The 23,215-nt window shown below is 52.7% G+C and overlaps 1 protein-coding gene across 2 annotated transcripts in view; it reads left to right on the forward strand.

Moving 5' to 3' along the window:
• SYNGAP1 (synaptic Ras GTPase activating protein 1) overlaps positions 1 to 23,215 on the forward strand; it is a 28,452-nt gene that overhangs the window by 4,903 nt on the left and 334 nt on the right. The window contains exons 3-17 of one of the 2 annotated variants that reach the window (XM_011986475.1): positions 3,785 to 3,876; positions 4,329 to 4,450; positions 6,783 to 6,936; positions 7,147 to 7,245; positions 9,327 to 9,950; positions 10,078 to 10,222; positions 10,434 to 10,578; positions 12,397 to 12,633; positions 12,790 to 12,991; positions 13,198 to 13,376; positions 14,068 to 14,109; positions 14,499 to 15,570; positions 16,055 to 16,228; positions 18,199 to 18,410; positions 19,464 to 19,554. In XM_011986475.1, coding sequence (XP_011841865.1) covers positions 3,785 to 3,876; positions 4,329 to 4,450; positions 6,783 to 6,936; positions 7,147 to 7,245; positions 9,327 to 9,950; positions 10,078 to 10,222; positions 10,434 to 10,578; positions 12,397 to 12,633; positions 12,790 to 12,991; positions 13,198 to 13,376; positions 14,068 to 14,109; positions 14,499 to 15,570; positions 16,055 to 16,228; positions 18,199 to 18,410; positions 19,464 to 19,554 — 3,590 coding nt within the window. Of the gene's footprint in view, positions 1 to 3,784; positions 3,877 to 4,328; positions 4,451 to 6,782; positions 6,937 to 7,146; positions 7,246 to 9,326; positions 9,951 to 10,077; positions 10,223 to 10,433; positions 10,579 to 12,396; positions 12,634 to 12,789; positions 12,992 to 13,197; positions 13,377 to 14,067; positions 14,110 to 14,498; positions 15,571 to 16,054; positions 16,229 to 18,198; positions 18,411 to 19,463; positions 20,320 to 23,215 lie in introns of those variants that run through there. The other variant, XM_011986474.1, reaches the window with a different exon arrangement.

The following is a 23,215-nucleotide window of genomic DNA, read 5'->3' on the forward strand; positions in this document are numbered from 1 at the left end:
GAGGTCGGGAGGGTCGGGGACCGGCCTCGTGCGGACAGGGTCTTGAGCACGCGGGGGCGGCTGGTGTGTGTGATCTTGGAGCCCCTGGTGGAAGGGGCAGCCCATGTGTCCGCGTGTGTGTTCGTGCCCATGCTCGTGTCTCCTGTGTGTCGGTACCGTGTGCACACGGGGGCCCAGTTCCTCGTGCACACATGTGCAGCCAGCCTTGTGCAAGTGTGTCCTGTCTTATCCTGCCCCTGCCTGTTTCCTGCCTAGGGGGCTGTTGGGCCAGCCATGGGCTTGTGGGGCAGTTCGTGGCCATGCTGGTCCATGTCACCTCTGACCCTGAGCATGCATATCCCTGGCTGGGGCTCACCTCCTGTCAGCCTTCTGTGTGTGGGAATGTGTGGCCCTATGAGCAGGATTTTCTGTGTCCCTGGTGGCAGGTGTGTGTCTTTGCATGTGTGTTCCAGCACTGGCCTGAGTATCTGTGTCAGTCCCAGCATGGGTGTCCAGGGCGTGTCTGGATGTGGGTGGTGTGGCGGGGGGGAGTGTGTGAATGTGTTCCTTGGAATCCTACTGTGTATGAAACACCTTGGGGCCGGGCAGGTGTAAGCCCTGCTTGGTCAGTAAGTGGGGACAGAAAAGCTCAAAAAGGGAAAAAATGGGGTAAAGAGGAAAAGTGGGGAGGGAATAGAAGCGAAGGAATGAGAGAGGCTTGAAGAAGAGAGCAGAGAGCAGGCCAGGGAGAAATAGCTGGAGAATGGGAATGTGGGAGAAAGCTGAGCCAGACTTAGGAGAGAACAGGGGATAAGAGCTTAAGATGGGGAACTAGATAGAGATAGTGGGAAAAGAAGGGGTCTGGGAGCTGGGAAGGCAGTGGGGAGGAGAGAGTCAGGCCTTCTGGTAAAGTCGTCTCTGAAAGAAGAAAGGGAAGAAGATGGAGAAGGCATTGGATTCTTGTAGGCCTTGTAGGATCAGGCTTGGTTTTGGATCAGGGAAGGCCACTCAGGCATACGGGCTGGCTCACAGTGAGGCCTGTCATGGCAGGGACTGTCATTAGAGGTTCATATGCCCAGCACAGAGCTCTGTCTCCCATTTCTCTGCTTTGTGTCCAACCGTGTTCTTCGCCCTTCTCTGGCAACCTCCCTCCCCTGGCTCCCCTTGAGAGCTGCCAGCTGGGTGTGGAGAGGAAGAAAGGCCAAGGAAAGGTTAGGGATTTGGAGGGCAGGGGGAGATTCTGTGGGTGATGGCAAGATTAGAGATGTTGGAGGGGCAGGAGTCCAAGCCCTTGCTGTGTGTGTGTGTGAGTGCCATTGTGTGTGTACACAGGGTGTGTACATGTGTGGGTGTGTGCACAATGCCTGTGTTACGGGTTTGTGTAGGTGGCTGTTATGTGTGTGCATGCGTGTATACATCGTGCAGGCATGGGACATGGAGACCCAGGATCACAGTTTATGCTTTTCAGGTTTGCTATGTGTGTGTATACACGGGTGTGTGTTATTTTCTCTGTACATGTCACTGCATGCAGCACTAATAACAGGATGTTCAGTGTTTCTGTCACTCTGTCCCCCTTTCCTCTGTGTTTCTGCTATTCTTTTCCTGCGGCAACAAAAGTCTTTAATAAGCGTATGTGTATGTGGCCTCTGTGTTCCTGTGACTTATGAGTGAGTTCATGGATCTTAATTCTTGATAATATGTGTAAGGTTATATTACTTCCAAGAACCAAGCAAGCCAATTAGCAAATTTGTTCTTCTGTTAATGCTTTAGTTCCAAAGCAGAATTTTAATGCATTTAAAGTTAGACTTTATGTCTTTATTAGATGAGCTTGCACATGAAAGTAATGGCTGAGCTCGGTTCCCTGAAATGAGAGTGAGGCAGCCATACCTGAGAAATGCAGAAAAATGTTACTAGGGAAGAGATATCCTGAACCATTGGATGCACTGCTTAGTGTGTGCCAGAAGGATAATTAACACATTTGCTCCTGGTTTTTCTTTACTCTGGTGGCAATCTTGGATGCCTGTGTTAGAGTGAGAGAAGGGCTGGGGGAGGAGAGGGGGTTGTCCTGAGACAGAGCGGATATGGTTGTACTTTTCACGTGAATGAAAGGATGTTTGTGCTTCTGAGATATGGGGATACCTTTCTGTGGTCAGGATCATGGTGTACTCAAGCATGTATTTCAGGGGTTAAACTGGAATTCCCCTGCATGGGGATATGCGCGTCTTAGGGTTATAGGTCCATTTCTGTAGTGTGCTGTCCACATGATTGCCCAAGAGACTTGGGCCACAAAGTCCACACGAGCAGCTCTCATGTGGGTAACTGGGTTCAAGTATGTACTCCCTTGTTGTAGTACTCACATATGTCAAAGCATGTATCCTGTGGGGTGTGTGGGCCTTAGGGTCTCAGAATGTGGATCCGTGCTATGCCCGTGCTCACAGTTGTCTGTATGTCTCAAAAGCACATAGATCCCCAGTTATTTTTTTGTATTGTGGTTCTCATATACACGTACCACTACAGCTCAGTGTATGTTTCTGTACTATACACCTGTTCCTGAGGGAGTGATAGGGTTCTCGTGTCATGGGGTCCACCACCTGGGTTTTACAGGTAAAGGGGAGCTGGGGACTGATTCTAGGGCAGTTTGCAGGCAATTTGCAATTCTGGAAGCAGACAGTGAAAATATAATTGTGGTCCTCCCTTGTTCTGTTCTGGAACCTAGAGGGTTAACAGGCAGCTCTTCCGGTCCACCCCCCTCCTTCCAGCCTGTAGCTTCTTGTTGCCGTGGAGATGCTGGCCCCGCCCCTGATGCAGCACCTGCCCCCCCATTGGCTGCAGTGGTGACTGTGGGGCTGAGGGGGGAGCCCAGGCCTGGGCAGCCATTCTGGAGCTGGAGCCGGAGCTTGGCATCCCCCCACTTACATTCTCTTCCAGCCCCTCGGCCCCTCTAAATTCCCTTATAGCCGAGCCTCAGCTTCCTTTTTCAGAGCTTGCCATCCCTCTAGGCTCTTGGCAGGCTGAGCTGCATCCGCATTCACCTCCCCTCCTCCTCCTCTCCCTGCCCTTACTTGGGAGTCCCCAGAACCCCCACTGCCCATCCTTCCTGTTTCCTGCCCACTCCCCTGCATTCTTTGCTTTTCCCCTCCCCCACCTTCTGAGCCCCTGCCACTGCAGTGCACGTGGAACCGGCTCCTTCTCCCCTCCCCCCACCTGCCCCTTCCTTGGATTTTCTGTCCCCGGCTTCTTCCCCTGCTACTCTTCACAGGTCTCTTCCAAGACCTCCCCCTCCAGTCCAGGGAGGGGGTCATGGGAGGCAGCCCTGGCCCTCCAGACAGACAGGGGTTCCAGGAGGTGGGGGGCAGATGGAAGATGTGTCCAGCAGGGGGAAGAGGAAAGCCTGCCTATGGGCAATGACCTTTAACCCATCTTTCCCCCCAGCTGGCCCCTTCTGGGGTGGGTGGGCACCAGGGACCTAGCCTCCATCGATCTTTGGTGTCCTTCATTACTGGGGTTTTACTGACCCTCTCAGCCATGCCCCCCTGCTGACTGCTAGCCCCAGTCATGGGCCTAAGGCCTCCCACCCCATCCCCCTCAGGGGGCTCCTGCTCAGGTTCCTTGCCCCCTCCTTCCCGCTGCCAGCCTCTCCGCCGTCGCTGCTCTTCCTGCTGCTTTCCGGGGGGTAGGTGAGGCCGGAGCTGAAGGGCAGAGGGAGGTGGGGGCATGCACTGGGGTCAGGGGTGGGAACCTGGGTTAACAGCTTCCCTCCTGGCCCCCTCCCCAACTTCCCTTCTGGCCCTTTTCTCCCCTCCAGAATACCACTTGGGTCGCTCGAGGAGGAAGAGTGTCCCAGGGGGGAAGCAGTACAGCATGGAGGGCGCCCCTGCTGCGCCCTTCCGGCCCTCGGTGAGTGGTGCCTACCAGATGTGGCTCAGCTGGGCCCCCTCCCCTCCAGCCCCAACTCGGGCCCTAGGAGTCTGAGAAAGAGGGCAGGAGGGGGAAAGAGGGAGTGAGATTGAGAAAAAGTGTGTGTGTGTGTGTGTGTGTGTGTGTGTGTGTGTGTCTCCCCACCTCTTTGGTTTCCCCCTTCTTGGCTCTGCCCCTCTGCTTCTGAGACTAGCCCTCCCACTTTCTCCAAGCTGTGTGTGTGTGTGTGTGTGTGTGTGCACGCGTGCTTGCACTGTACCTGTGGGAGCAAGGAAGACAAACTGGTATTAGGGTTCCTATCCCCCTTTCCTCGCCTCTGGAGACTTCCCTTTTCCCCATCCCACTTTCATCCAGGGACTATCTACCAGCTGAGGGATGAGTAGGTAGAACTGACCCTGCCCCAACCCACCCCATCCCCATTTCCCCCCCAGCAAGGCTTCCTGAGCCGACGGCTAAAAAGCTCCATCAAACGAACGAAGTCACAACCCAAACTTGACCGGACCAGCAGCTTTCGCCAGATCCTGCCTCGCTTCCGAAGTGCTGACCATGACCGGTACAGGGGCTGGAGCATGTGGGATGAGATCGATGTAATGTAGGGTCTCTTGTGTGAGATGCAGAGGGAGGGGGTTATCTGTGTGCAAAGGTTGAAGGATTCAACTCAAGTTGGTTGGGGGATGTCACGGGGCAGGGGACAGAACAGAAAATAACTAGAATAGGGATCTGTGAGCAGCAGGAGAGGGGTAGGGTGGCAGAGGGAAGACAGACAGAGAGGCTGGAAAGGGAATGAAGGTGAAGCCAAGGAGTGACTCCTCAGGGACTACTCAGGCCAAGAAGGATGGGCTCTAGCCCAGGATCAAAGGAGCTGTACAGGAGGAGAGTGACCCTGGAGGAGCGTTTAAGGAATGCAGGGAAGGGGTTGGTAGGTCAGTGAGCAATAGGCTCTAGGTGGAAGGGTGTCAGGGAAGGTCAGGAAATACAGGGCAGCAGGTTGGAGCGGGGCTGGGGGTGGCTGAATGAATGGATGATGGCTAGGGCTCAAGGACCTCATCAGTGAAGGAAGAGACAGTATAGAGCATGGCAGAGAAGGGGAGGCTGGGACAGGTGTGCAGGGTGACAGAATGGGGAGCAATCCATGGACTGAGGCATGAAGAAGCAGCCTGTAGAGATGTCCAGAAGGCAGTGGCCCTGAGGCCAGGCTGAAGGAGACCTCCACTGTTTGCCTTTGTTGCCTGCCATTTGGGGTTCCTATCTGGGTTTCCCCCTCACCCAGTCACTCCCTAGGGAGAACCATGCCCTCCCTTTCCACCACGTCTGGCCACCCACAGGATTGGGCAGGTAGGGAGGTTGGGATAAAGTGAGTTACACCTTTCCCTGCCCCCCTCCCATGTTGCCAGAGCTGGATTTGGGGCCGGCAGGGGGTGAGGGCATGGTATTCCTGGCCGCGGGGGCGGGGGGGCCGGGGGCCGGGGGAGCGTCGCGCTGACGGCAGCCAGAGCCTGCGATGACGGGGCTGCTATAAATAACTTCTTGGAGGCTCCCACACCCGAGCTCCCCTCCCGCTTTCCCACTGCTCTCTACTCTTCATCCCCTGCCCATCTCCATACCGCTTGCTGTCCTACCCCTCATTATTCCATGCCCCCAGTCCCCTTTATCTTCTGCCCTCCTGCAGTGATTTTTTTGCATTCCATCCCCTCTTAGCCCCCACCTCGGTTCTCCTGGCCACCTCTCCAGTTGGCCCTCCTCCTCTTCTCCTGTCCTCTGTCTTGCTGCACATACCTTTGTCTTCCCCTTTCTCCTTGCCCTACCTTCTCTTCTTCCCTAGTCCCCATATTCTGTCTTTTATCCTCATTCAGCTCTTTTTTGCCCTCAGCTTTCTCCTATTTCATATGCTTTTCGCTCACTCTTTCCCCTGGTTCTGCTAAAACTTGTCCTCTTATGCTATGTTCATTCATTCTTTGAATCATTAAATGTTTATTAGGCACTAGCTGTGTGCCAGGCCCAGGCTAGACATATCTCTTCTCTGTGCCTTCACTTCTTTACTTCCACTTTTTCCTTTATACTGAGGCTCTGGTTTCTGGGGTTACCTGGAGGTACTACCTAGAAGTGCCCCAGGCCCACTTTGTTCTCTCCTTTTTTTTTTCTTTTCTGCCATGGTCCATTTCTGGGTTGAGATATTTCTAGGTATCCCCAGTCCTCACAATCCCTTAGGTGTGAGATGGTTGGAGTTTCTTTTTTTTTTTCCTTTTTTTAAAAATAGAGATAGGGTCTCACTGTGTTGCCCAGACTGGTCTCGAACTTCTGGGCTCAAGTGACCCTCCCACCTCGGCCTTTGAAAGTGTTGGGATTACAGGCGTGAGCCACCAGGCCCAGCTGGAGCAGGGGAGTTCCTTAAAGGATTCTCATTTCTCTCACATCCCTCATGTCCTTCCTGAGATAGGCAGGGTTTCTTTCAGTGCCTGTCTGGGAAGGGTGTTCAGGGGGCCTTCTCTCCAAGGCTCCATCCTGGAACAGACTGATGGTGCAGGATCCCTATGTGTCTAAGAAGAGTAGTGGGGCCGGGCGTGGTGGCTCATGCCTGTAATCCCAGCACTTTGGAAGGCTGAATCACGTGAGGTCAGGAGTTTAAGACCAGCCTGACCAACAGGGTGAAACCGTGTCTCAACTAAAAATACAAAAAAAAAAAAAAAAAAGAAAAAGAAAAACAATTAGCTGGGTGTACTGAGGCAGGAGAATCGCTTGAGCCCAGAAGGCAGAAATTGCAGCGAGCCGAGATCACACCACTGTACTCCAGCCTGGGCAACAGAGCAAGACGCTGTCTCAAAAAAAAAAAAAAAAAAGAGTGGGGGGCCCTGATCCCCTCCTCTCCTGAACCTCCTGCTTGCCAGGGCCCGGCTGATGCAAAGCTTTAAGGAGTCGCACTCTCATGAGTCCTTGCTGAGTCCTAGCAGTGCAGCTGAGGCATTGGAGCTCAACTTGGATGAAGATTCCATTATCAAGCCAGTGCACAGCTCCATCCTGGGCCAGGAGTTCTGTTTTGAGGTACTGGGTCTAGTGGGCTGGGGAGGGCCAAAGGAAAGGGGCAAGGGAAGGTGGGGGGCAGAGAGGTCTAGAGAAAGTGGCACAGGTGGGGACATCAAGGAAACAAACTTCTGGGACTGGAAGAAAGGAGGATAGGCCAGGGAGGAAGAGGAAGTAGCAGATTCTCCTTCCCTCTGTAGCCCTTTCCCTCAACTCCACACTCCTTTCTAGGTAACAACTTCATCAGGAACAAAATGCTTTGCCTGTCGGTCTGCAGCCGAAAGAGACAAATGGATTGAGAATCTGCAGCGGGCAGTAAAGCCCAACAAGGTATTGGGGAATAAAGGGGACATAACCTGTGCAGGGCAAAGGTTGTGCCAACATGGAAAGTTGGGGGCCTAGGGAGGAAAGTGAGTTAAAGGAGGAGAGGCTTGGAGAAGGAGAGGATTGAAGTACAGGGTACCTGGACAAGAAGGGGGAGACCCCCATTATTCTGAGTCCCCCATTTCTTTTCTCTTTCTGTACTTTCTGTACTGCTACCCTGCCTTACGATCTCTTTCCCTGCCATATAAGTCGTAGACTTACAGAGTTGACGGGGCTCTGGAAATCCTTTAGTCTAGCTTCCCTGCAGGCAGGAATGCTTCACTAAAACCCCGCAGGACACATAAAATACACTTAGCCAAGTCTCTGTACCTTGGTTTCCTCTCTAAGACAGAGGGAACTGTCTTAGGGTTGGATTAAATGATCTCTAAGTTCCCTTTGGCACATAAATTCTATGAGTCTGTGTTCTTCCCAAAACTTCATGCTTTCAGTTCTGTCAGCTATTCTCTGTATCCCAGTTTCTAGCAAGCTTACAGTCGTAGTCACCCTCCTCTGGGGGGAACTCTTGTGTCTTGATGTCCTTAAAGAACTCAACCCAAGATGCTGACATGATCTGACCTATGCAGAGTACAAACACCATGTTCTTTTTCCACACACTGCAATATCACCTGAGCCTTCCCATTAGCTTGTGCTCAATTGTATCCCCCCAGGCCCTTATACCAACTGTCAAGCCTTACTCATTCTTTTTTTTTTTTTTTGAGACTGAGTCTTACTCTGTCACCCAGGCTGGAGTGCAGTGGTGTGATCTTGGCTCACTACAACCTCTGCCTCCCAGGTTTAAGCAATACCTGTGCCTCAGCCTCCCCAGTAGCTGGGATTACAGGCATGCACCACCACACTGGACTAATTTTTGTATTTTTAGCAGAGACAAGATTTCACCATGTTGGCCAGGCTAGTCTCAAACTCCTGACCTCAAGTTGTCTGCCTGCCTCAGCCACCCAAAGTGCTAGGATTACAGGCATAAGCCACCACACCTGGCCAAGCTTTACCCATTCTATATACAATTCTTTTTTCACAGTTTCTGATAGTCTCTGCAGGACTTTCCAGTTCCCTTTAAATTCTACATTAATATTTTTGGCTTGTTATTCCAGCTTTAAAACTCTTTCAAATACTGTTTGTGTTGTCTAGTGTATGAACTACACTTCTAGAGTAGTTTCCTGGGGCTGCTATAACAAACTGCTACAAACTTGGTCACATTAAACAACAGAAATTTATTCTTTCACACAGTTCAGGAGACTGGAAGTCCAAAAGCAAGGTATCAGCAGGGCCATGCTCCTTTTGATGCTGTAGCAGGGAATCCTTCCTTGCCTCTTCCTAGCTTCTGGAGGTTGCCAGCAGTCCTTGGCATTCCTGGGCTTGTAACTGCATATGTCTAATTTCTGCCTCCATCTTCATGTAGCTGGCTTCCTTTTGTGTGTCTCTGTATCCTGTATCTCTATGTCTCCAAATCTCCCTCTCCATATAAAGACATCAATTTTTATAAGGTGGATTAAGAGTCAACTCTAATTCAGTATGGCCTTTTTTTTTTTTGAGATGGAATTTCGCTCTTGTTTCCCAGGCTGGAGTGCAATGGCATGAGCTCAGCTCACTGCAACCTCCGCCTCCCAGGTTCAAGTGATTCTCCTACCTCAGCCTCCCGAGTAGCTGGGATTACAGGCACGTGCCACTATGCCCAGCTAATTTTTTTTGTATTTTTATTAGAGACAGGGTTTCACTATGTTGGCCAGGCTGGCTCGAACTCCTGACCTCAGGCGATCCACCACCTCAGCCTCCCAAAGTGCTGGGATTACAGGAATAAGATACCTTGCCTGGCCTCTTCTTAATTTGATTACATTTGCAGGGATCCTGTTTCCAAATAAGATCACATTCACAGGTTCAGGGTAGACATGAGTTTTGGTGGGATACTGTTCAACCCAGTACACCGTCTCACCTATGATTGCTGTCTGTATCCCACTTTCTTACTGTCTCTCCTCTTTTGGTGTCTCTCTGTCCCTTCCCCCTTTAACATCATGCCCACCCCACCATGCCAGGACAACAGCCGCCGGGTAGACAATGTGCTAAAGCTGTGGATCATAGAGGCCCGAGAGCTGCCCCCCAAGAAGCGGTACTACTGTGAGCTCTGCCTGGATGACATGCTGTATGCACGCACCACCTCCAAGCCCCGCTCTGCCTCAGGGGACACCGTCTTCTGGGGCGAGCACTTCGAGTTTAACAACCTGCCGGCTGTCCGTGCCCTGCGGCTGCATCTGTACCGTGACTCAGACAAAAAGCGCAAGAAGGACAAGGCGGGCTATGTCGGCCTGGTGACTGTGCCGGTGGCCACCCTGGCTGGGCGCCACTTCACAGAGCAGTGGTACCCTGTAACCCTGCCAACCGGCAGTGGGGGATCTGGGGGCATGGGCTCGGGAGGGGGAGGAGGTTCGGGGGGCGGCTCAGGGGGCAAGGGCAAAGGAGGTTGCCCGGCTGTGCGGCTGAAAGCACGTTACCAGACAATGAGCATCTTGCCCATGGAGCTATATAAAGAGTTTGCAGAGTATGTCACCAACCATTATCGGATGCTGTGTGCAGTCTTGGAGCCTGCCCTGAATGTCAAAGGCAAGGAGGAGGTTGCCAGTGCACTAGTTCACATCCTGCAGAGTACAGGCAAGGCCAAGGTGAGTGTTGTGCCCTCAGGGAAAGGTGACTTGGGAATGGGCACTTGCTTGGGGGTTAGTGAGGACAGGGCAAATTCACGAGATTGGGTTGTGCAGAGGCTGACACTTGGATTTTCCTGGGCCTCAGGACTTCCTTTCAGACATGGCCATGTCTGAGGTAGACCGGTTCATGGAACGGGAGCACCTCATATTCCGCGAGAACACGCTCGCCACTAAAGCCATAGAAGAGTATATGAGACTGATTGGTCAGAAATACCTCAAGGATGCCATTGGTATGGCCCACACTTAGGCCCTCTTCTTCCCAAACCTGCCAGATGTCCACCCCAAATCCCAAGTCCACCCTTCCACAGCTTGATACTTCCTAACCCAGAGTCCTAGGACTCCAGCCTCCAACACCTGATTCTGAAATTTCCCCAACCCTGGCCACCCCCTTCCCTGCCCTTGAAAAGTGTGACCACACCCTCTTGTGCCGCCACCCCCCAGGAGAGTTCATCCGTGCTCTGTATGAGTCTGAGGAAAACTGCGAGGTAGACCCTATCAAGTGCACAGCGTCCAGTTTGGCAGAGCACCAGGCCAACCTGCGAATGTGCTGTGAGTTGGCCCTGTGCAAGGTGGTCAACTCCCACTGGTGAGACTGGGAACGCTGGGCTGGGGGGCCAGGGTCGGGGGAATTATGTGTTCATCTGTTCATCTATCTGTCCATCCTCAAAGAGGACTGAGAACCATTTATGGGCAAAGCATTGTTCTAGGCACTATAGAGCAAACAGGTGAAAGAGGCCTGGTCCCTGCCCTCAGAGGGCCTCCAGCAGAATGAGTGGGGACAAATTAGAAAAAAAAAAGCCACAGAGTCATAATGGTGTGTAAGTTCTGAGTAAGGGTCCCCCCACCTCTGTGTGATAGAAGGTCAGAGAGAAGGCAGAGCTTTAATTGAGATAAGCGGGGAAGAGGTGCCCCATTGGGTAGGCTTTGAAGACTGGTTTAGGTTCTGATATGTGGACATAGTTGGCAAGAAAGACATTTCAGAAGAAGGCTGTGAGAAAGGCACATGTGTGATGGTGAAAAGGCCCAGGAGTTATCAGGGGACATTAGAGTAGCTTAGTAGCAATTACATCAGGTTTAGTGGAGCATGTGCCTCATGATGGGGAGTGGTGGGAGAGATGTCTGGGCAGGAAGATTAGCTTTAGAAACTGGAAGGCCTCAAGGAGTCTGAGGTCATTGGTAGGCCTTGGGATGCCATTAAAGGTATCACAAGTATTGTGATTTAGAAGATTAATCCATAGGCTGGGCACGGTGGCTCATGCCTGTAATCCCAGCACTTTGGGAGGCCGAGGTGGGCAGACCACTTGAGGTCAGGAGTTCAAGACCAGCCTGACCAACATGGAGAAACGCTGTCTCTACTAAAAATATAAAATTAGCTGGATGTGGTGGTGCATGCCTGTAATCCCATCTACTTGGGAGGCTAAGGCAGGAGAATCGATTGAACCCAGGAGGCGGAGGTTGCAGTGAGCCAAGATCACGCCATTGCACTCCAGCTTGGGCAACAAGAGTGAAACTCTGTCTCAAAAAAAAAAAAAAAAAAAGATTAATCCATAAGTAGACTATATGTAATAGAATAGAGGGGTGTATGTGGGGGGATGACTGGAGTAGAGCCAGCTGGGGGTTGGGAGGCATGAAAGTCAGATCCTGAATCAGAACAGTGACAGAGTTAGGAAGGAGCTACTGGATGGACCCTCTGAGGAAAGGATCAGTAGGAATTGTCAGCTTATTGGAAAAGAGGGAGCATATCTGCGGGGAGTCACGGATGACTCAAGAGGCCATGAGGCTGGTGATTGGGAGACCTGTGGCCTCATTGACAACCAGGAAAGTCAGGAGGAGGAGCCAGTTGGAGGTGTGGGGGCGGTGGTGAGCTCTGCTTTACACCAGTCGAGTTTAAGGTGTCAGTGGGACATTGAAGTGGATCTGGGAGGTGGGGGGAGTGAGCTCTGAGCCATTCCAGGGACTGGGGATCATGCCTGGGGCACCTCCATCCCCATTTCCCTGGAATCCAGAAGAGTTGGGGGGTCCGAGCACCCTGTACCTCAAGTGACCCTCCATCTCTCTCCCATCTCTGTCTCTCCCTGGTGTCTGTTTTTCTTCTCCTCCTCTCCTTGTCTCTCTCCCACACCCCTCCATCTCTCTCCCACGTGTCTCTCCCCTCACCTTCTCTCCCCCTCCATTTCTCTCTCCCTAATCTGTCTGTTCCCTCTGCCATGGCCCCCTTCTTCAAGCAGCCTCCCATCTTGCTCCTGCGGTCCCTCCTTCCCTGTCTCTCTCACCTCTGTTTCCACACCCTCACCTCCTACCACCCCCCTCAGCATGTTCCCTGGAAGCTGAGGGTCTCTGGGGCTCAGTCCCGGTCTCTCTCTTTCTCTCTCTCTCTCTCTGTCTCCCCGCCCCTTCCCCCCAGCGTGTTCCCGAGGGAGCTGAAGGAGGTGTTTGCTTCGTGGCGGCTGCGCTGCGCAGAGCGAGGCCGGGAGGACATCGCAGACAGGCTTATCAGCGCCTCGCTCTTCCTGCGCTTCCTCTGCCCAGCGATTATGTCGCCCAGTCTCTTTGGGCTTATGCAGGAGTACCCAGATGAGCAGACCTCACGCACCCTCACCCTCATTGCCAAGGTCATCCAGAACCTGGCCAACTTTTCCAAGTGAGGGAAGCTTCAGGAGGGGGCAGGGCAGGGCGTGGCAGGGCTGGGGGTGGGCAAGAAGGGTCTCCTGAGTCCCCAGAGATCCTGAGATGGGGAGGCTATGACACCTTCTCTGTGTGTGTGTCTGTGACCTTTATCTTCTGGATTCTTGGCTAGGTTTACCTCAAAGGAGGACTTTCTGGGCTTCATGAATGAGTTTCTGGAGCTGGAATGGGGTTCCATGCAGCAGTTCTTGTATGAGATCTCCAACCTGGACACGCTAACCAACAGCAGTAGCTTTGAGGGTTACATCGACTTGGGCCGCGAGCTCTCCACACTGCATGCCCTGCTCTGGGAGGTGCTGCCCCAGCTCAGCAAGGTCAGCAGATACCCTCTTTGCCCTATCCCCAGATGACTCCAGAGGTTCCTGGAGCCTAAGAAACTACCCTTTGAAGATTTTTTTTCTCCCCTTGTTCCCCGAGGTGTCACCACTACCATCCCAGCTCAGACCCCCTCCACCTGTACCCTCAGAGGCCCTCTTAGAGCTGGGCACTGAGCCCCCAGGTAACAGCCTCACCCTTCCAGGAAGCCCTCCTGAAGCTGGGCCCACTGCCCCGGCTCCTCAATGACATCAGCACAGCTCTGAGGAACCCCAACATCCAAAGGCAGCCAAGCCGCCAGAGTGAGCGGCCCCGGCCTCAGCCCGTGGTACTGCGGGGGCCATCGGCTGAGATGCAGGGCTACATGATGCGGGACCTCAACAGGTGAGCACCCTGGGACAGCCAGTCCTATGCCCTAGGAGCCCTTCTCCTGTTCTAGATACTCCTCATTGGGCCCCACACGCATCTCTCTAGGGCTTGAAAAAAAGGAAAAAGCACCAAGTTCTCAGGGAAGACTGGTAAGGAGACAGGTACAGTCAGTGGTAGGCTGAGAGCCCTTTACAGCCTGAGGGAGTGAGAGATGTGGAGCTTTAGGAAGAGGGCTGAGGCTCCACCAACTCACGGCTTAGTTGTAAGCCTAGAGCATCCCTGCTGCAAGCTCTGATTTGCTGTCCCTCTGCTTGCCTATGCTTGTCCCCAGACTGAGGTTCAGCCAGCACGTCATGTCAGCTATGTGTCAAAATATTCAAACATCTCAGTAATAGCTAGTGAATAAGCACTTCCCCTAGCCCCCAACCAAAACCTCACAGACCTCCCCATGATCCAGCACTTAGAGCAGTGGCAGCAGAAGCCTAGTAGGGCCTGCAGCCTGCTCCAGAGTCCCAGCCTCAATTCCCATGGGTGGTGCCTGTGCCTCATTTGCTGCTCATTATTTTGATGATGGCCCTGCTTGTTCCTCTGCCCGTGTCTTCCTCCACGACACCATACCCATGCCACCATTCCCGCCTCTCCTTTCATTTGTCCACATCTTTCTCCTTCTCTGTCTGTGCTCGCCCCTCTTTCCATCTCTCTCCAGCTCCATCGACCTTCAGTCCTTCATGGCTCGAGGCCTCAACAGGTGAGGGGCTCTCCCCTCCCCCGCCCTCCTCTCCTCTCCTGTCTGTTCCCTCTCCTGCTCCACTGGCCTTCGCCCTACTCCTCTCCTCCTCCATGGACCTCATCTCCTCCATATCTGCCCAGCCCTGTCCCCATTCCTTCTCTTGCTGCCCCCATCTCCCCTCCTCTAGGCCTCACCCCCTTCCTGGAGGGGCCCTGTCCTTTCCCTTTACCCACCTGTCCCCTCCCATCCTCCCTGCCTTCCCTCTTCAGGGCTGCCACTGCTAGCTCTCAGCCCTTCCCTCTGGGTCCCACTTTTCACCCCAAGGCCTATGCCAGACCACAGCAAGGCTCAATTGCTAGGAGCCCCAACCTTACCTTCTGCTTGTGTGCCCCCTTCCTTTCTGACAGCTCTATGGACATGGCTCGCCTCCCCTCCCCAACCAAGGAAAAGCCACCCCCACCACCGCCTGGTGGGGGTAAAGACCTGTTCTATGTAAGCCGTCCACCCCTGGCCCGTTCCTCACCAGCATACTGCACGAGCAGCTCGGACATCACAGAGCCAGAGCAGAAGATGCTGAGTGTCAACAAGAGTGTGTCCATGCTGGACTTACAGGGCGATGGGCCTGGTGGCCGCCTCAACAGCAGCAGTGTTTCGAACCTGGCAGCCGTAGGGGACCTGCTGCACTCAAGCCAGGCCTCGCTGACAGCAGCCTTGGGGCTACGGCCTGCGCCTGCTGGACGCCTCTCCCAGGGGAGTGGCTCATCCATCACGGCAGCTGGCATGCGCCTCAGCCAGATGGGTGTCACCACAGACGGTGTCCCTGCCCAGCAACTGCGAATACCCCTCTCCTTCCAGAACCCTCTCTTCCACATGGCTGCTGATGGGCCAGGTCCCCCAGGCGGCCATGGCGGGGGCGGTGGCCATGGCCCACCTTCCTCCCATCACCACCACCACCACCATCACCACCACCGAGGTGGAGAGCCCCCTGGGGACACCTTTGCCCCATTCCATGGCTATAGCAAGAGTGAGGACCTCTCTTCCGGGGTCCCCAAGCCCCCTGCTGCCTCCATCCTTCATAGCCACAGCTACAGTGATGAGTTTGGACCCTCTGGCACTGACTTCACCCGTCGGCAGCTTTCACTCCAGGACAACCTGCAGCACATGCTGTCCCCTCCCCAGATCACCATTGGTCCCCAGAGGCCAGCCCCCTCAGGGCCTGGAGGTGGGAGCGGTGGGGGCAGCGGTGGGGGTGGCGGGGGCCAGCCACCTCCATTGCAGAGGGGCAAGTCTCAGCAGTTGACAGTCAGCGCAGCCCAGAAACCCCGGCCATCCAGCGGGAATCTATTGCAGTCCCCAGAGCCAAGTTATGGCCCCGCCCGTCCACGGCAACAGAGCCTCAGCAAGGAGGGCAGCATTGGGGGCAGCGGGGGCAGCGGTGGCGGAGGGGGTGGGGGGCTGAAGCCCTCCATCACCAAGCAGGTAGGTGAAGGCAGGAGGAAGGCGGACTGGGTCACGACAGGGAGGGAAGAAGGAGATTGGAGGGGTGGGGTTGGAACAGAGTCTGTGGCCTGAAGTTACAATCTTCTTGCTTCCTTTTGGCCATTAAATGTGTATAGAGGGCCTGCTATGTGCCATGTGCTATGCCAGGCACTAAGGATATGGCACTGAACCCTCTTAGCACTCTCATTCCAGAGGGGATTAATCCATAAGTAGCGTGGGGGTGACTGGGATAGGGCCAGTTGGGGGCTTGGAGGCATAAAAATCAGATCCTGAATCAGAACAGTAACAGGAGAAATTCTCTGGCATTCAACTCACATCTCTGGCATTCAGAGGTGATAAAGGCTACAGCAGGGCAATAGGACTGGGACTGTCATCTCCTTTGGCTGTGCTGTTTTCCTCTAAATGTACCCTGCTTTTTCCTACCTTTCCTTTCTCTGTTCGCCCTCACTGTGCCTTGTCCCAGCATTCTCAGACACCGTCCACATTGAACCCCACAATGCCAGCCTCTGAGCGGACAGTGGCCTGGGTCTCCAATATGCCTCACCTGTCGGCTGACATCGAGAGTGCCCACATCGAGCGGGAAGAGTACAAGCTCAAGGAGTACTCAAAATCGATGGATGAGAGCCGGCTGGATAGGGTACGGTGGGCTCTACCAGCTCCAAGCCCCAGTGTTTCCTTTTACCCACAGGGGAGATCTCTAGTCACTTCCAAGGGAAACCTCCAGGGTCAGGTAGTTATGGTAGAAAGAAAAGGCAAAGACGTGATTACCTCTTGAGAAGCCTTCAGTCCATCTGGGGAGACCAGATACACACAGTTGTTAAAAGTCACTTTCAACTCTATTTTGTAGGTTATATATATCGTAGACTATCTGGGGATCATCTATTTTAGGCTTACCTCCATATTCTTCCCCAGGAGGCACATAAGCCCTGGCTCCTGTGACTGCTTAGGAAAGGAAATGTTACTTTACTGGCAGTAGGAGCTAATAAATTGGGTGGGGATGGAGGGGGATGCAGTTATATTACAAGTGATGTCTGGCCTACCCAGTCACTGTCCCATGGGCATAAGTTACTCAGTGGGCAGAGGATGCATGTGGTAAAGTAGTATGTATTGGTCATGTGTGAAAAGGCCATCCGGACCCTCACTTGGTGGAGGCTGAGGGCAAGGGGCACCAAGAGCTCTGGGGCACACACAGATAACTTAGCAGAAAGTTACTTGAGGAAGCTGTTGCTCCTAGGGCCTAAGGAAGAGGGTGGCTGCAGGATTAGGTCATATATATAAACAACATATGACCCTAACATGGGGAGTGGTTTTTGAGCATAGGAAATGTGGGGACTGACTCAAATGGGCTTGACCAGCAAATTTAATGAGAATTAAGCCCTAATATTAGCCCAAACGCAGCCACCGTAGGAAGTTAATTCACGTCTCTCCTCTGCATGTAGAAGGGTTGGTGATACATGTCTGTATCCTCTTCAGAGAATGAGGAAATAGTCTTTTGAATCATTTTTTTTCTGTTCTGTGCTTCAGATGAGGAAACCTTGTTGAGAAAGGCTGTAGACTAGCACTATCCAGTATAACTTTCTGCAGTGATGAAATGTTCTGTAATCTGTACTGTTCACATGTGGCTAGTTGTGATTCAGGAACTGAATTTTTAGCTCTATTTAATTTTAATTTTGTAATTTTTTTTAGACAGGGTTTTGCTCTGTCACCCAGGCTGGAGTGCAGTGGTGCAAATGTGGCTTGCTGCAACCTCTGCCTCCTGGGCTCAAGGCATCCTCCCACCTCAGCCCCCTGAGTAGCTAGGACTACAGGGTCGTGCTACCATGCCCGGCTGGTTTTTCTTTTTTTTCTTTTCTTTCTTTTTTTTTCTTTTTTTTGTAGAGACGGGGTTTTGCCATGTTGCCCAGGCTGGTCTAGAACTTGTGAGCTCAAGTAATCTACATGCTTCAGCCTCCCAAAGTGCTGGGATTCCAAGTGTTGAGCCACCGTGCCTGGCCTAAATTTTAAATAACTACATGTGGGCTGGTGGCTCTTACATTAGACAGCACAGCTGTAAACTCTAGAGCCAATAGGGCAGATAAAATGACTCTTCTGAACTCTTCCAGCTCTGGAATTCCTAGATTCTCAGTCTAGAATTCACTTGTAGACCCCCTATCCTTGGCTCCTTGACAGAGCCAAGGAGAGGGTCACATGGAGGACAACACCTGCCTTTCCCCCATCAATTGCCTTTTCTTCCTGTGTCTCCAGCATGTGTTCTGGGGCCTGGCTTAGGGCTGAAGAGTCACCCTATTTTTAATTTCTGAGCACAGTTACTCAAGGTGTGCTTGTGAGTCTAGGTTTCTGTGTGGGTCTTCATGAAGTGCCATACATAGACCTTAGGGTGTGAGAGTCTGTGACCTTGCTCTATTTTGAGGGAGCCTCAGCACCATGGCAGGTTCTTCTCAAAAGCAGGTGTGTGGATATGATCCACAGGCAGGGAAGGGGTTGGGGAAGGCAGCTGGATGTCCCTTACCATGCAGTGGCTGTGCTCAGCAGACAGGGATGGAGGCTGGGTGGTGGGCTTGGGGTGGGGCGCCCCTCACAGTGCGGGGTCGTGTGCCCGGCGGGCAGGTGAAGGAGTACGAGGAGGAGATTCACTCACTGAAAGAGCGGCTGCACATGTCCAACCGGAAGCTAGAAGAGTATGAGCGGAGGCTGCTGTCCCAGGAAGAACAGACCAGCAAAATCCTGATGCAGTATCAGGCCCGACTGGAGCAGAGTGAGAAGAGGCTAAGGCAGCAGCAGGCAGAGAAAGATTCGCAGATCAAGAGCATCATTGGCAGGTGAGGGGCGGCCTGGGGAGGGGGTTGTGAGGGAGAGCTTGAGGCTGAAGAAAGCAAGTGGGCGAGCGACTACTGACTCCCATCCCAAACTCAGGAGCCCACCAGGAGAGCCCACCACTCTCCTCCCCGGGAAGCCACCCACCCACTATCACCAGATGGAGAGAAACCACAACCTGCTTAGTGCATTAAATATCCCTTTACTAAACCCTGACCTCTCTTGTGATAGAGTAGCTTCAGAAGCCCTTGGAAAATGTACCTGTTCCTGTCCAACCATCACTGCATTTGCATTCACCCTAGGCCAGGACTCCCCACTGGTTATTCTCAACTTAACCTGTGATGTTCACCCCAAACCTAAGCAGGGCTCCCTAGCCAGAGTAGCCCCTGCCCTTCCTGGGCAGACCCTCCCTCTCTAGCCTTGGAAAGGTGTTCTGTAGAAAGGGTCTTTTAGCCTGTATTTTTTCAGCTGCTCCAGCAAGCCCTGGGCTCCAAAGAGGGTATCCTCAGCAAAGAGGTCAATTACCTTCAGAGTGGTGGGGTTGCGGGGAGGGGGTTGCCCCTGGGCCCCGCTCCAACCAGAGCCACCTCTATTTTGATCCATTCTAAATGTATTTTATGTAAGATTTAATTAGAAGAAAAGGACTTCTTGAAATATTTTTTTAAAACCACTGCTCTAATTAATATCCTTTATGAGAAATCACTTTGAGGATCTTCACAGTGAGGTGACATGGGGGATGCAGAAGCCAGGTCCTCAGCCATGGAAGGTCTGGGGAAGGGGCACTACTGTCCTGATTGGGAAGATGGAGGCCTGGAGGTGTCTGGATGGTAGAAGTCTTTGAGGCACAGAAAGCTGCCTTAGCAGGGAGGTGTAAGGGTTCCTGGGAGGAAGGTGGAGAGCATGATCCTGAGTAACAGGGAGTCTTGTGTCATGGCAATGGAGGGACTCTGATTCTAAGGGATAAGGATGCCTGAGGCTTTTCCAGAGAGCTGTGGGGTTCCATGGGCAGGCTCTGAGCCTGTGCCCGCCACTAACCCCACTGAAGCCCGTCCCTTCAGGCTGATGCTGGTGGAGGAGGAGCTGCGCCGGGACCACCCCGCCATGGCTGAGCCGCTGCCAGAACCCAAGAAGAGGCTGCTCGACGCTCAGGTGGAAATTACAATGTCATTTATCTTCTCCGTGTCCCATCCCCATCCATCCCACTGTCTTTCGTGCACTCACTACACCAGCCACCCAGCCCCATCACCATCTGTCTCTCATAGTCTGCAGTTTGTCCACTGGCTGCTCCTGGCAGCCCCCTAGTGACCCCATCTTCATTCCATCGTCTGTGCCTTTGTCACTCCTAGCAGCGTCAGCCCAACTCCTGTGCCTTCCCATCCAGTCTTCCCACTCCTGTCTGCATCTCGGGACCTTCTCTACCAGAACCTTGGTCTTTCTGCCCCTAGACCCCACCTAGTTCCGTGAACCCCTGCCCCTTCTTTGCCCACTTCTATTCAACGCATGTTGTTCAGCTTCCTCTGAGCTCTTGGGCCAGAGGGCTAGAAGCTGCTATTTTCTGGAATAGAGCACAGGGCAGTATGATCTGTAGTTTCCCTAGGCCCTGGCCGGTACCCTGAAAACTTGGGGATCCCATCACCTCTGTTCTCTTGGCTCCCCAATTTTCCTGTCTCCTTGGCAGCTCCTGCATAGCTTCCTCTTCCTGACTCTTCAGATCTTGAAGGCCTTCCATCCTGTAACCTCCCTTTTCCCTCAGAATTTAAGTCCAGGCTCCCTTTGGCCTCCCTCCGGCCTCCCTCCCACTCTGGCCCTCACACCTTCCCAGCTGCCTGCTGCCCAGCCTCTCTTCTCAAAAGCCAGCTTCTAGGACCTCCCTTCTTCACCCTTACCCCTTGCTTTCCCAAAATTCTGCTCATTTTCCTACCCATACTCCTCTTTCCTCTGCTCTGACTGCTAGGCTCCCCCTGCCTGCCATGCCCCCACCAAGGCTCCTGACCCCATGACCCCACTCTCTCCCACTGCAGCTCCTCATCAGGTAATTCTCCTGGTTCCGCTTTGGCCACGGGCGGAGGACACAGGGGGAGGTGACTCCGGACCACTGCAGGTTGGTCATGAAGCCCACTCCCTCCAACACCTCTGGAGCCTCTCCCCTCTCACTGCTGCCCTCCACACCCAGAGAACCTCCACAGACTCCAGCCCTCCGACACCTCCTGTACAGACCTATCTCCCAAGACACCACCCAAAGACAGCATTTGCTGCTGCTTCCCAGAACTGTCCAACAATACCTTAGCAACACCAAGAGTTGGGCCCTAGATGGGCCCAGCACATTCACAGGTCACATCCACTTCCCTGCAAAACCTACCCCCTCCCAGCCTCCTCCTGACTCTAAGCCCTCCTCTTCCTCTACCTCTCCAGTGTATGTCTGTCACCCCCCATTTCACCAGAGTGTCCTTAGGGGCTGGGGGTGGGTTTGTTAATGGGGTGGAGGCGATGATGGGTTGGAGGACCTTGGCTATAGGGGCTGTGCTGACTGCAGCAGGTAGGTTGGGTTTTCCTTTTCCTTCCCTAACATTGGTTCTCTACCCTCCTTTCCACTCCTCACCTGATTCTCTCTCTTCCTCCTCCTCACATCTGTGAGGCAGAAGGCATCTGGAGCTCATATTGGCCCCTGTTGGGTGGGAATTAGGAGTGGGTAATTAACTCAGGGAGACTTGGGATACCCTGGAAAAAATGCTATTGAGATGTCCTGACATTAGGCACGGTGGGTGGAACAAGAAGGAGCAAGAAAGGAACCTCAGGCAGATGTTAGGACATGGACTTGACCATGTGGCCTGGGAGTTTAGAAATGGGGAGAGACATCCTCCTAGATCAGATCGTGGGCTCAGTAGGCATGTTGATTCCCAGGCAGAGGTGCCAGGAACAGCATGGTAAAGAACGTACTCTCAGAGCTCACATCCCCAGGTTGCTGATGCCACTCACTCCCCCTCTCCTGCCATTGAGTGGCCTTGCCGGACACATAACCCTACCTAAAAAGCCAGTAAATGAGAACCTGTCAGCTACAGACATTATTTCTGAGATGCGATTTTCTTTGGGATTGAGCTGTAGTGGGCAGTGGCTCCTTACACTGTAATTTTAACTCTGTCTGCCCAGCCTCTCTGTCAAAGTAGCTGGTGATCTATAAACAGATGCTAAAAGGCACCAGGGGACTTTGCCATTTAAAGGACTCCTGCAGTGAATTCTTTTGTAAAATGGATAATGGCACCCTAATTTATCCACTTTCTAAATTTGGGTCTATGGGGGTGTCCGGGGCATGCTTATGTGCTGTCACCAGCAGACAAACAGGGAATAGAATATGGGGGTTCCTTTCCTGCTCTCCCGCCATACTCAGGATACCCTACCATAAGTGATTTCCTCTCACTGACTTGCAGAAAATGTGTGAGATACCCAGCAAGCTAAGAAGGCAGTTTTGCTGGGTATCTCATACCCAAGGCTGGGGTTTGGGCGACCTGAGAGGTTAGGTCCTTAATCCTAGGATGGAAGGGAGAGCTTACATAGAAGCTTTTACTTGGAAGGTTTTGTATCTTAAGGTCAGACATAGCTATATTGCCAAGCCTAAATGCCATGTAGCCCAAGTAATAATTTGGATATTTGTTCTAAACCACTTGTGGTAGGTATTGGTCCCTCTGCAACTCAGCCATTAATTAAAAATTAGTTCTGAGCCTGAATTTTAAAAAGCCAAGTGTTGCCCCCAGCGCCCCCCCAACACACACCCGGATATGTACAGTACAAACCCCAGATAATTACAACAGCCAAAGAAGAGAGAAGGAAGTGAATTTCCCAACCAGAAGTGTAGGGAAATTCAGATGGCTTTCTTTTCTCCCAGCAGAGGAACAGAACTAAGGGCAGGAACCAGGAGTTGGTCCAGCAGCTATAGGAGGTGATGAGAGTAGGACCAGGGGTAGGAGTTGGGTCTGGTACCCCTCACCCTCTAATTGGGAGCCCAGGGAGAAGGACTGAAAAGAAGATGGGGGTGGAAAAGAATAAAGCCGGCTTCTGCTTCCCAGGGATGCAGAGATTGGGGCATGCTGTGTCTGCAGAAGCTCCTAGTCATTTCTGCCATAATTGTGAGAGAGAGGGGCAGCCCTCCCATAAGATTTTTCCCTTCCCGTATCACTTCCCTGAATCCCCTTCCTCTCCCCCCAGTACAGTAAAACCTCTCTCTAATTTGGAATGTTATATTTGAGAAGATGGCCACTGTGAATAAGTGACAAAACTGAATGACAGTGTCTATTTAATGAAATGCATGTCTTCAAAATATATACAGTAAGTAGAACTTGATGAACAAGGCTTTTTCCACTCCTCAGGGAGCATGCATTAATGAATAGATATGATTCAAAAGTCTGTTTTCTGGTATGGGTTAAATATCCCCTCCTACAGACATATTTCCACCACTAATTTGCTTAGTACACCTTTTCTTCACAGATAAAGGAAAACTCAAGCTCAGTTTTTGTTCAAATTACGAAGAAATTCCAAATCCACAGGGGTTTGGATTAATGAGGTTTTTCTGTACTGCCTCCCCTTATTCCTCAACATGAAGTTCCCCACCTAGGATTGGGGATGGGTGGGAGGGGGTTTCAAGAGGAGGAGGGTGGAATGGGCAGGAATATACATAGGTGAAGCCAGAGAAGGGTTAGGTTGGGGGTGCGGTGGGAACTTCCTGCTTTGATCTGGTTTCCTGGTGTGACACTCTGGGTTAAAGGCTTGAAGGCCCCTGTTAGGAGTCTAGGGGTGAGATTCTCTTCTCTCTGATCCC

This window comes from Mandrillus leucophaeus, unplaced genomic scaffold, assembly GCF_000951045.1.
Source record: "Mandrillus leucophaeus isolate KB7577 unplaced genomic scaffold, Mleu.le_1.0 Scaffold3, whole genome shotgun sequence".
Lineage (NCBI taxonomy): Eukaryota > Metazoa > Chordata > Mammalia > Primates > Cercopithecidae > Mandrillus > Mandrillus leucophaeus.